The following is a 13,565-nucleotide window of genomic DNA, read 5'->3' as shown; positions in this document are numbered from 1 at the left end:
CAGGGACAGCCCAACACTAGAAGACCCCTCAGAGATTAGATCCATCATTTTCTTGTGGTTCTTCATGGTATCATCCCAAGGATTTCACCCTGTATTTATTGTTAAAGTACTTGATGCTACACTTGGAATAAACTCATGTGGACACATCTGATGTAAATTTAAACTACTTAATCAAGGTAATAACATCAGTGTAGCTGCAGCATCTACATGTGATATCCATTACTTAGGTTACAGGTAGCATCAGCCATTAGTTTCTAACATAAACTGGAAGCAAATGTTTTCCCAAGCTGGGAATACATCTTTGAAAGCAATACAGACATGCTCCTAATGCTCACCCAGGCTTTCCAGAACACTCTCATGGATTTGAATGTCTTGGAAAATAGATCAAAGGAGTGGCCTTACCTTTTCAGCATACACCTCTTTCTGTGCCAAATGCAAAGCGTCTTCAATGCTCACTTCTTTATTTTTCACCATGTTCATAATTTTGAGGATTTTTTCTTGGCTTAACTGGGGGAGAAAAGTCAATCAAATGCTTTTAGAGACTGGTTTTTTTTTTGTGGCCATTCAGGACACAGAGTACCTGTGAAAGTTACAGCTGTGCTAACTGCCATACAATTACAATTTCATTCATATTTCATGTTCTAGCAGCAACCTGCCCAGCAAATATAATCCCCCTTTGAAACCTGGTGAAAGCTCACAACATATCAAATATACAGGGGCTTTTACAATTGCAGAAGATGGGGTGAAAATATCTGCAAATGGGACTGATAGGAGGAAATATTTTTTGGTTAGAAAATCTAGTGAGAGGTGAAACCATCAATTTTGCATGCTTGCCTGTGTCTTACCCTTAGCGTAAAGTACTGCACACAAACAACATGAAAGCAAAATCAGGACCATTAGAAATGGCAAGGGTGAAGGGTGGGGGGCAGACAAGGAACTTGATGTTTGTATCAGCAGATAAAGCTGTCAAGTAAACTTACCTAAGCATGATAACAAGCTGGAATTACACTCCCCCCTTTTTTTTCCCCCCAAAAAGAAGGCTACACACCTGCTTTCAATAAGCTTACACACAACGTATGTCACTTTGAAGTGACTCCGGTGGAGATTTCAATGCCAAACAGGAATCAAGCAAAGAAAAAAGACAAATGATGTAACCATGGGCCCAGAACTCCAGCCGCTTACACTGTGGGTAAAGCTTTTTCACAGACTTTGTAGAAGGAACAAACAACCTCCCTTTGAGACAGACCAAAGAGTTTCCTTGTGTGATATCCATCCTCAAGCAGAATAGGGAATTTGGAAGGAGTGTGTAGGTTTTACCACCAGAGCTCAGGAACTTGTGATTTTTTTCATCCAGCAGCTTAGCCACAACATTCAATTAGCTGCAATATACAGTGCTTCCTACCCCCAACATTCGATTAGCTGCAATATACAGTGCTTCCTACCCCCATCATTCGATTAGCTGCAATATACAGTGCTTCCTACCCCCCAGAGAGCAACTTCACCACCAGGATATAAGTTACTGAAGTAAAAATCTTTCTTTCGAATAATCCTTTTCAAACTCTTCCACGTGGACATCCAGGTAAAGAGCTTATCCCAGGAGAAAGGGGAAGGGGCAGCAGAGTTGTCTCAGAGAAGGGGTTCCCCTATGTCCCTGCTGCTGAGACTGCCAGGAGACTGATGTGTTCAGGGCAAAGTAGCTGAAAGCATCTCAGCATTGGAGGTAAATCTGACTTTGGCTACCCCAAGGACAATGCAGCAAGGCCCGGAGTGGCTTTTACTGTTCCGGTCATAGTGAAAACAAGGGGAAGAGCTGAAACAGGTACCCCTAGAGAGCCAGGTCAGCTGCCCGAGAGGGGAAGGTGGATAGAAATCAGTGCTCCTGAGAGCTGCCAGTTGTGCCACTTGATATAACTGCTACCTCCATCAACAGCCACCAAGCTGCTTCCAGACCTCTGAGGCAGGCAGAGCAGGCAGCAGCTCTGCCCACCCCAGCAGCCCTCATGTCCTGCCAGCCACCTGCTTCACCTATACCTACAGCCTTCCACATACATAGAAGCATCTCTGCTAAAAACCCCAGAAGCACAACCCTGCAGCAGAACAAGATCCTCTCCACCCAGCCAAGCACCACAGTCACTCAGAACAAGTCTCATGGGCAATGTAAAAATAACCACTCACAGCACGGAAGTCACGCAACCCTAAACCTACAGGTTCTCCTTTTTTCAGAGCCACACTACACCAAATGCATTTTAACTTACCAACATGTCAACCAGTTTCTGATCAACAGAAACAGTGTGGTTTTACTGCCTGCAAATAAAACTGAGAGTAAAAGAAGAAGAAATATTTTGGTTTTAAAGCCTCGGAATTTTCAATGCTAATATAAAGGTAACTTATGGCATAGCTCCCAGCTGCAAATAGTAATGTCAACAGTGAGGAAAGAATGAAAGCAGTCTGATAATTCATTCATGCTCGCTGAGGCACAGACGGTTCCTACAATGACCTCCACATTCTGTATTTGAATTTTAAATGGCCATATATTTACACCACACATACACTGTATACGACCAGATCTTAACAAGATAATTCCCCACTGAACAGGCTCTGTGTAAGCAAACAGAATATGGATAAATTTGAATTGAAAAATAGAGTTTCCTTAAGGCTCTTTTGCTCTACAGCTTTAAAGCACAGGTTCCTATTTAGACAGGAAGACTCTTGGTAGGAAGCTGGATAGTATTTTTGCAACTGTTAGACCCTTTTGTACGGAGAAGGGTTCAAAGAATTTGCAGCAGGCTGCCAATGATAACATAAAGATAACATAGCCTCATGTCAAAGGCACAGCCTGATTAAGAGAAGTATTTATTTCCTTCTCTTCAGCATGCAATTCAATGAAGAAGCTCAGTTCTCGTTTGAATTTCACGGTGTTGTCCAGCTGCACAATATATTGTGCACATTTCAGGGATGCTTCCTTACAGTGGCCAAGAAAAAAAGATTTTCAACACAAAAAAAATATGAGGCATTGATTTTTTATTTTGGTTTCTAAAACATAGGTAATTAGGGTCACCATCCCTGTTCTTGTGCAAGCAAGATCCATATGCCTTGCAGTGCCCCAAGCACTGAGTACTTTAAGGTCCGTCTTTCTGGCCAAATATTCTATAAGGAACCAAGAAACTTTGCATCCGCATCTCTGCCAAAACCAAGACAAGGGTTTTTTTTTATTTGGTTTGGGATTGGTTTTGCTTTTTACCAAAAAAAATACATTTTGGGCTCTTCATTCTGCTTACCTTCATCAAAGCCTCCTTAAACTGCAGTGAAATTCTGCCCAAGACATTAAAAGAACAGCGAACATTTCTTAATTTGCTTAATAATGGATGAAGAAAAATATTTTCAAGAAAGAAGCAAATCATGCTGCATGTTGCAGATTCAGGAAGGTTAGTTAGCAAGTTACTGACAGTTAATGCACTCCCCAGAGAGCACACAAAAGGCAGCGCCTGGTACAGGTTATTTTTAACAACACCCTGTTGTTTTAACATCTCTGTTAACTCTCACTGCACATCCTGTAAGCAGGAAGGAAACATTTCAAAAAACAAGAGAGGCAAAGAAAGGCACTTTTCAGCTTATGAAAACTGTCAAAATTATTTGTCAGAAGTCTATCTGGCTCGCTTCGGTTTCTGACAGCCACGTGTTAGCATGGTATTTTTACTTGCAAACAAGACTTGAGTAACAGCTCCTGACCTTTAGCACTTCGTATCTGTGGGGCTTTTTTCTCAGCACATCACCATTTCTGTAATGCTCATTCTTGTGTTTGTTTTGGTTATATTTCCTTTTTCCTAAAAAGAAACAATTTTTGTCATATTATCCACTGAAATGCCACTAGGTCAGATCACGTTCTATTGCCTGATAAAATGTGACTGGTGCAGCACAACAGAATGTTTTTATACAAGGTTGGATAACAAAACTTAGAAAAAATGAAATGCTTCTATTATGAAGCATGCACATTAAGGAAATACATGAGATTGTATTAAAAATGCACTCATTTACCTGCCAGGTTAGAGAAGTTTAATACAGGTTAAATTTTCATCACCCATCCAAAATTCGGTATAGCCACACAAGTGATTTGAAGGAAAAAAAATCAACACTCACAATTGAAGGAAGAGTGTGGGGCTCCAGGCATTCTCTGTATCTCCATTACTCTGAAGGGTGAGGCTTTTATCTTTTTGGCCTAGACATGTGTAAAATGTGTTTAGTGGCAAGATATGAGATTTCTGTCTTATTCTTGGGCAGTTGCCAACACAGTATTTTACATGACTCCTTCCAGGGCTTCTGTTTACCCAGCACAGTCTCACATTAGGCTCTAAGAGGTATGGAGGGATTTGCATGTAGTTTTCATGCTGTGGAAATATTACCGTAATAACTCCAGAAAGATCCCCAGAGCTTCTGAGCATCAGCCAAGGAAGAGGGGTTAAAGCCACATCATATGAGTAATTTACAGCTGACTGAGCAAAGCAGTGGAAGGCATGCAGAACGTGGGTAATGGTCAAGGATAAGACTGGCTGATGTCTTCCTGTGTCTTTTCTTTCTGACTTGCATCCTCTAGCACACACTGGTTCACTTTCCTCAGTTGACCACAGGATTGCTCTGACTCCTATGCAGTCAGTGGAGACACCTGGGCTTCTCTAGGTGGTAATTCACCGCATGCAAGACCTGTCTCATTGTCTGACAACTCTTTCTCTCCATTACCTACAGAGGAATCTGAGCTACACGGCTTTTGCTCAGCTTATTCTTATTCCTTGGAACATCCTACCTGACTCATAATAACATGACAGCAAGCAAATGCAAAAAGACTCCTGGAATGTACACCCATGGAGACATAGAGCAAGAAATCCTGCTGTCAGTCAGCTATGCATATGATCTCAATTATTACAAATACTGGCATGATTCAGTGAAACATTATTTCAGGTTTAGTTGGGTGAAGATCATAGCTAATATGAACCGAGCTCTATCATTTCCTGTGACAACAAAACCAATTCATGCAGAAATCCTGCTCCCTGTACAAATGAGGATAAATTTTTATTCAAGCGTAGTCAAGCTTTTCACTGTTAAGCATTCCTTACACTTGTCCTTATCAAACATTAACCATGTTAAACATTCTCTTCTGCTTGCTGCAAGGAGTAAGGGACAAACCAGCTCCTGGCTGCCACAGGACCCAGAAAGGAAAAGTGGGCCAAGAAGGCTTCTTCCTCATCCTCTGCACTCCCTCATCCTCTGCATTCCACAATAGCATCTTCCTTTTAGCACTGTTAGGATCAATACAGCAAAGGGGCTCATTCAGGAGGGGAGAACCGAGTAGTGGCTTTATTTTGCTTTACAGAGATCTCATGGATTTCTGGACATAAATCTGACTGAATGTTAGTGTTATCCACATAAAAAGAAATACACTATTTGAACATATGTGGCTGACACTTTTTATCCAGCATTGGTCATATTTTCATTCATTTTGGAGTCCAGTTTTTTGAATACAGCTTTTAAGAACAGAAGATTTTGTTTTCTACCCAGAGCAGCAAGATAAAGTGACTTTGAGCTAAAGCCTTCTGGGGATTTTCTGTTGACTCAGTGCCTTTCAGCTACAGTGTGTAACACTTTCTGCAAAGCAAGTACAGTGTAGAAGCTTAAAATTAAGTGCCAGCATACAATACAGATTGACCTGTGATGAAATTTCAAGCAGCAACTTCCTATTCCAAGCTGCACTTTTAAAGAAAACTCTTTTTTCTTTCCCTTTTAGTCAAAGCCACTGGCTTTGTTCACTATGGATGGTTGCAGACATAGTCTGGGTTGCAGTAAAGTTTAGAGTCTGGTGTTATCAACTTTCATCTCCTAATATAGTCACTTTTACCAGGTTTGAACTTGGCCCAAAGTGTACTGAGTGCACTCATATTTACAGGGGAGTAGCTGTCTTCTATCACTGGGGCAGCTGAAAAGCCTTCATTTGTAATTTACATTAAATATCAATACAGATGACTGATGTAATATTTTTATGTGGTAATGCCCTCTTTTGTAGCCAGTCATAGAGATAGGCCAATTTGACTATTTGTCAAACGAAGCTGCTAATCATCAAATAAATTATCTGTCTGTAATAACATTTTGCATTATTTGCTTAGGGTTCTATCTGGCTGAATAGTATCTGTCAACATTTATTCAAAGAAAAAGATATTCATCAAATGATAGCTTGATTTCCTTGAAAACACTGGAAATTCTGCCACTTTCAATAGCAGCAAGAGGAGCCCAAAGACATTTTATTGCAGTTTATTTTTTACTGGTATAAATGGCTATAATGATTAAATACAACAACAAAAATATCTCAAAGAGCTAGTCTCAAAAATATTTAGAAACCTAAGGTACAAACTGGTACCTAATGGCATGTGTATAGTACAGCAAACTAGTCTACCTACTAGTCCAGTTTTGAACATCCCCAAACTGAGAAGCCTTAATGCCTAAACATTTCTTAAAGTTCCTTCTGAAAAGGAATTTAAAGTTTAAATTTAAAAGATTTTAGCAAACCTTATTCAGCCTATGAGAGCTTATTTCCAGTGTGGAGATGCTCCCTGAAAACCCCTCCTTTTGGGAGATCATGTGCTGTTTTATCAGAACTGACAGTGCGTGGTTGGTTACTACACAGCCTCAGCATTACCGTTGCGATGAAGTACTGAAGAGCAAGACCTACAGAGAAACATTCTGCAGCAAGCCTCACCTCATAAGAAAGAAATACCATGATGCTTTCCAAATCCTATCTCATATCATAGGTCCTGTTTCAGCCAGGCTTGTACTAAGGATATGGGCAACCTACAACAGTAAAGGAGATGCCCTTGGCTGTGCAGAGCCATGCCTACAGCGCTTCAGTTCTTCAGTACTGATAGAGATCAAATATGATCAGCAGATTGTCATTCTTATTTCCTCTCCACACCCATTTGGTGTCAATTATCTATTGAGTTTATTAGTACTGACAACTAAAGCTAAGGTAGCTGTTTCCAAGGGGTAATCTTGGAGTATAAAGACAGAGTTGTACACTTCTACACCTTCAAATAAAAATTCACAGCAGTCTCTGAACAGTATTTTTATGAGCTCTCCACTCACATTTCCTTCATATCTCAGTCCAGTTGCTTACAAGTGAGAATTTTGGCTATCTAAAAGCCTGATATGTTGCTAAAATTCATGGATTCTGTGATTTTACTGCTTTGTTTACTTCATATTAAGCAGGTGCAATATTAAATTAAGTAACCTTAATATGGCATTTAAAATACCTGCTAGTGATTTCCTTCAAATACCTACCAAAATATATTTGCAGGTAATATTCAAAACAGAAATTAGGAATGTAGAATTCTTAGGCATGTGCAGAGGCAGATCTAAGTGTGCTCACCACACAGCAAGCAGTAAAACCTTTCAATTTCTCCGATAGATTACAATGATTGAAATGTTAACAGCCCCATTGATGCTAGAAGTACACCTGATCAGAATGCTACAGTGAATGGCAGGGAAAACATCTACAGATAGCTTTACATTACACTTGGTATTACAAAGGCTGGAGGCAGGCACCTTGATAAAAATGCAGGAGTTCCCTGTGTGAACTGGCTTCGAGCTTGTACTAATGATTTGTGCAATGAGTGACCAACATGTTCAATTTTCCTGTGCCATGTTTAAGCCATTAGTAAATCAATTTTACACCCTCCCCCACCACCACAAAAATTTGGTTTCCTCTAAACTTTGGCCTTCACAAAAAAAAAATTAAATTTTTCAAATGTGAATAAAGTGAATCCTTTAAAATAAAATAAATGTAAAAAATTAAAAAAAAGGATTTTATGTGGTAAGAGGCTGGCTTGCTGAACATTGGTGCCATTTGAGATCAATTAAGCGAGTGCAATCTGGATTTGCTAAATAGAGGCAGTTTACCTTTGAAGTAGCTACTATAGGGTGATTTTCATTCAAGGACAGTTTTACACCAGGCACATTCAGTACAACAGTAAAATGCCCATTGATTTCCGTGCCTTGTCAGCACAGAAACATGCAGTATGTGTCCTGAATTTTTCATTTCATATTTATGGACATATTTCATATGTGTCCATGATTTTTCACTTCAGAAAAATACTTCAGTGTGAGCTCACTTAGTAAATTCATGGTGTACTGCGATTTAACTTACACACCATACTACAAAGTGGACTGACATAGAATAAAGAAGGGGTTCCTATAGAAGTATTTCAGTTTGTAACTAAGAGTTCTATGCCTTTAGTTACAGTAATTAAAGTAATTCACAGTGATAAGAACTATTGGGGATTATTGTCTTTGCTTGTTAATGTGATAGTCCAATTAATCTTGCAAAGGAACAAAGATTACCAGACTATTTAACAGTGACATCTAATTATTTCGGAGAAAGTCATGTATCTTTATGTTCACAGGCTTACAATCGCATCTTGCACCCTGACATCTTAGAAAAGAAAGATACAGATCAAACAAGAATTGGGCTGCTAAAATTATTAACTGCTGAACAAGATTCGTTTCATTACACTTGATGTTTATGAGATCATATTAGATAACACCTGTTATGGAATATGTATGAAGCACAATATAGAGAACACAACACTGATTTCATGCACATCTGAGAATCCAGGGTGTCCACGAATTTTGCATATTTTAGCTGGAATGTTTAATGAACAAATACTTAATTATTTCTAATCAAAATGGTCTGAGAGTTAAAAGGAAAAACCCCAGCAAGCATTCATCTGCTAATGTATTGTTTCTGACCTAACTTTTCCCCAGGATTCTGGTTTGTTAATAAGTCATCCTGGCAAAACATGTAGGTAAAAAGGGACTTTTTTTTCCTTGCCACTCTCCTCCTACTCTCTGACAGATTTAGTGGAATATGATCCTTGTCTTTATAAAAGTTTTTTCTATGTTCTTAATACTTCCCTACAGAAGTACACTACATTTTCCAAACAAGGTTAAATTCCTCAGGTCCAGTTAGTTGGACACCTGTTTATGCTGGGTCTTTAAGTCCTTTATTATGCTCAGGAATCAATTTCTCTTCAGAAAGCAGCTTGGAAAAACATTCATTGTGCTCCCAGTTTCAGGAATTTGAAGATAGAATGAGCTCCAAATGGCCCAGTAGCAGAAAATTTAACTAAGGGATTTCCCCTTTCTATGGGTGGTAAGGAAGACATACTTCAGAGTACACATCATCCCTGTCCCACAGGCATTTCTTCTGTTTAACGGGCTAAGTTTTGTTTCCTGCTAAGTAGCAAACATGAAAACTCAGTGCAACCTCCTTGGGTTTCTCAATCTTGTGTTATACATGAAACACATTCCCAGGCTTTGAGGCACTTTTAGATGGAACAAGGAAAGGTGAGCTCTCATTCCCACACAGACCTGTGTCCATACCGATGCTTTAGTCTGCCTACAAGTGATTCTGAAGTGTGGTACAGCATATCTCCTCCAGCAGTTTTGCAGAGCCCACAATCACCCAGGTTCCAAACACCAGCAGGACCAAGGAAGTTGAACTGTCAAGTCCTCTGTGCTATTTGACATTTGATGTTAAATGTAAGGAGCTGATTGCTCTGAATCCACATCTGTGCTGAACTGACCCCCCAAAACGTAAAGTCAAGCCATCAGAAGCCCCAGAGACAGCAGCAGAACATCAGATTTCTGATTTATAGTCTAACAACAATAATCCATTCCAGAGACAACAAGAGCTGCTTCTGAGGCTGGGCACATGTTCATGAACATAGATAACAAAAGATACGGAACTGTTTGGCCTTATTTAAATGGAATTGATCTCTTGGTAAATACACAGTGAAAAAAGGTACCTTGGGAAAGACCAGGAAAAAATAAAGGGGGGAGGGGGGAAAGGGGGAAATCAATCACCTAAGAGAGGTGTCCTTTAACAGAAAGTCCAGTGAAAATTGTAGGGGTAAGCCATGGGGATAAAGTACTTTAAAGTCATTGATTAAAGTAAAGCAGGCTGGAAAAGCAAAAGGTCTGACAATCGTCCCACCTTGCACCGTGATTTTATCAGCTCTCAAAAGACTTAGATTAAAGCCTCAGGAAGACAGAGTCAAGTTTCCAAAGGAGTTCACAGGAAGTTTAACACACACATTTTTCTCAGGTGCAGTTTTAGCTTTGCAAGTATTTTGGGGATCATACAACCTGAGCTTTGTGCATACGCTTTATTGCAGGCCTGGGGGAGTGAAAGTAAGGGAAAAGTGGCACCATCTGGTTGGTTTCCTGTTTTCTGATTCTCACTCATGTAAGCCCTTTCTGGTAGCAAACATTTGGTTATTTCCACATCTGTGCTGCCCTAACCACCTCAGCAGTACCTGAAGTAAGAAATAAGAGCAATGATTCATAAGCTGCAGGCCTGTGCGTCATTGCCAAGCAATAAACACATGAGCTGCAGACAGCAGAGAAGGCAAAAATACTTCCAGACTGGATCTGTGCCTTTTCAACACCACTGTCATCAACAGCTTCTCCAAATAGACCCCAGAACCTCAGCATGCCATTATACTGAATAGTGCCAGATGGGACCTGCAATTTTATTACACTTCAGGTTCTATTACTTTAGGTGAAGCAATTAATGTCTGCCAAGCTAAATGACTCACTCTTTGATCACCTGTTACGCTGCCCTCCACAAAAATCTTCAAAGGCCAAGGAGGTTGATGTTGTAAGGAGGTAACCAAAGGCAGCAATTTGCCCTGTGCCCTTTTTCCTCTGTGACAAACCAAAGAGCAATAAAAAAGGTTCTACCCTGGTTTATGCAATTGCTCTGGGTTCATCTAGAGCCTTGCTTAGCAAATCCTTTCAGTGAACATATTGTCCTTGGTGAAGTAGGGGGATCATGAAAACAGGGCTGGATTATCCCCATGTTTTGCTAGCCAAGCCACTCTCAGTAGCTGCCCAGGACCCACTCAGACCACTCCATCAAACTTTCTCAGCTTACACATAATACAACAATTCTTTCTCCTAATTGCTCTCCACTCCAGGTCACACACCAGGGCACCTCTGCCAATACATGCTATCAGCTCTGCTAGTTACAGGCAAGTTTTCCACTGCTTAATTCTCCAGAGAACAGACTCCCAAACACACAAGTATTGAAACAAGCAGAATGCTACAACAGCTATATATCTGGCAGACACTCTCAGGCAAACTCAGTAGTGCTACAAGCTGACATATATTAATGTCTGGCATATCAATCACTTCAAATTCCAGTATGATTATCAAAAGACTACATTTGCCTTAATATAAACCATTTTTTCCCCTCCAATTACTTTATGGAAATTTTTAGCGCAGATAATATGTAGTATTAATAAATCCTCTCTAGCAACAGAAAGACGGACTTTCTCCCTTTGTCCATTTTTTTTTTTGCATCAGGAAAACCTCACACATTGCAACTTTCTCAAGAGTAAAGCACAAAAATATTGTTTCATACACATCTGCAAACACTTTCTGATTTATTAAACCAGTCTGAGATCACATCACATAATAATCAATTACATTAAACAATCTACTGCAAATTCCCTGCCAATAAAACACAAAGTCATTTTCAGTTTCTGATGTGCTCTTTAGCTACCCACAAATAAGACTTCCACACAAGCAGTAAGTTTCTGCTTTTACCTGTGAAAAGGTGTCTTGTGTTTTTGAATTATCCATGACTGTGAAAATTCTGTTGGTTTCATCAATATCCCATAGGGTCCCAAACTCCAGTTAATTCATGAATCACACCTGCGTTTCCACAGCATGGGTCTCGTTCTTTCTGTCTGCTTCTCTCTTATGAAATCTTGCAGCCAATGGCTTTTATTAAGTGTTACTTCCTTTTATGCTGAGAACTGAAAGAAACAATAATGATGCTTTGTTTCCTTATGGCAGCTCTGTGAAAAGATTCAAAGAAAAAAAAAAAAGTAGAAGTTGGCTGTTTGCTTTTCCAGAGCTGATATTTATGGTCTAGTGACCTCCTAAAACCACTGAGCCATGAATCTGAGATTATGATTGATTACTGTACATTGGGCCTATCCGAACACCCAACACGTCAGTTACCAACACGAATTTCCTACTAAATGCAACAAAGTTTGCCTGAGGAATTACAAATACAATGTGAAATTTTCACAGCAATATTTTCATGCACAGCAGCAATCTTTAACATAACACCAACAACCTCCAGCATGAATATTGGCATATTCAATGAAAGCACAAAAGCACCTGCAGGTTCACCTACAAGATTCCTGCACAGATTAACAAACTCTGCTTTTGCTATCTGTGTTGGAGGAGAGAGTCTAGTGATTAGAAGAGGGAATTAACAGCAAGGCATTCCCGAAATCTAACCCCATTCAGAAGCTACAGAGAAAACATGCCTCAGTTTCCGCACCTGTACACGGGGGCATCTATTATGACACAAAAGCATATCAAAATTGATTTGGAGGTTAAAAGTCCTTAATAGAAATGGCTGGAAGGTGGACTCTTCATAGCTTGAAATTTCTCCTCTTCCAAACAGAGGCAAAGGAGAAAAATCAAAAGTTGCTATATGGCTCCTGCAAAGTAAATATTTTTAAACATGGCAGGAGTTAAAACATTTTGAAGAGGGGTCTCCTCCCTTTGCTAGCCTGTCTTTTTAGCAACATTTTACTATTGATAAATATTAATAGAAATAGGACATTAATAGAATAGAATATTAATTGAATAGAAACAGAACATACAGAGAGGAAGTTGGGAAGCTCAGTGAGGAAGTGGTGCCAATGGACCACTCCAGGAGCAAAGGCAGGGCTCTCTGGCTCAGCTCCATATATCAACATGTACAAATGCCACCTGCTCTTTTAGCTGACAGTTACAGAGCTTTTGCAGAGGAGCTCAGCCAAAAGACAGAGCTGCAAAAGCAAGAGGCAAATGCAGGCAGCCCGAGTTCAAGCTGGAAGTCAGAGACAAGCTGCGGAGACTGACACCATGCAGAGCTGGCCAAGCCATTCCTTCACCTTCTAGGCAGGTCCTCCACAATGCCAGAAACAGATCTGAAACTTGTGCCCAAAAGCAGGCTCTAACAGCCACACAGTCAAGAGCCTTTAAGCCCACACTTGCTAGATGCTTGGGTAGATGAACCCAAAGAGACAATATTTAGCAAATGTGTGGGAGGGAAAGAATCAGAAATGAATTTTCCCGTGGTTGCTTAAGACAGTACAGATAGAAAGGAAGGTCAATATATGCTAATATAAACAGTTTTAAATCATTTGAACCGATTAAAAGTGAGTCTTATTCTTTGAAAGAATGCTAGCTTAACTTAGGCAGATAAATGTAACAGGGCCTAAGCCTAGATCTTCTAAAGAAATATTTAATAGAAGATTGTCCATCTTTCAGTGCTCTCAATTCTCACTATGTCCAGCATGACAGGATGGAACTTTTTCAACTGGAAAAAGAAATCATGGGAAATAGGTCTCTTTGACAGTTACGTTAAATGGTTTGGTTAAAATAGAATAGCAACTAATTCATTCGGAATCAAATTTCTAGTATTGGCCTAATCCCCCTGTAAGTCCTCATCCTTGAAG

General features: G+C 39.8%; 1 protein-coding gene across 3 annotated transcripts in view; it reads right to left on the bottom strand.

Annotated features, from left to right (window-relative positions):
* Positions 1 to 11,888, bottom strand: part of LOC133224110 (delphilin-like) — a 41,018-nt gene extending 29,130 nt beyond the window's left edge. The window contains exons 1-2 of one of the 3 annotated variants that reach the window (XM_061375368.1): positions 11,650 to 11,888; positions 403 to 507 (exon numbers count right to left, since the gene is read on the bottom strand). In XM_061375368.1, the coding sequence (XP_061231352.1) occupies positions 403 to 507; positions 11,650 to 11,685 (141 nt within the window). In that variant the 5' untranslated portion in view covers positions 11,686 to 11,888. The remainder of the gene's footprint in view (positions 1 to 402; positions 508 to 11,649) is intronic. The other 2 variants (XM_061375370.1, XM_061375369.1) reach the window with 2 other exon arrangements.
* Positions 11,889 to 13,565: the final 1,677 nt, after the last annotated feature.

The sequence above is a fragment of the Neopsephotus bourkii genome, unplaced genomic scaffold, assembly GCF_033783945.1.
Source record: "Neopsephotus bourkii isolate Nb327-2 ecotype Australia unplaced genomic scaffold, CSIRO-AGI_Nbou_v1 NB_1663, whole genome shotgun sequence".
NCBI classification, from domain to species: Eukaryota; Metazoa; Chordata; class Aves; order Psittaciformes; family Psittacidae; genus Neopsephotus; species Neopsephotus bourkii.
The sequence above is the reverse complement of the archived record's forward strand: the minus strand, read 5'-3'. Positions and strand labels throughout refer to the sequence as shown.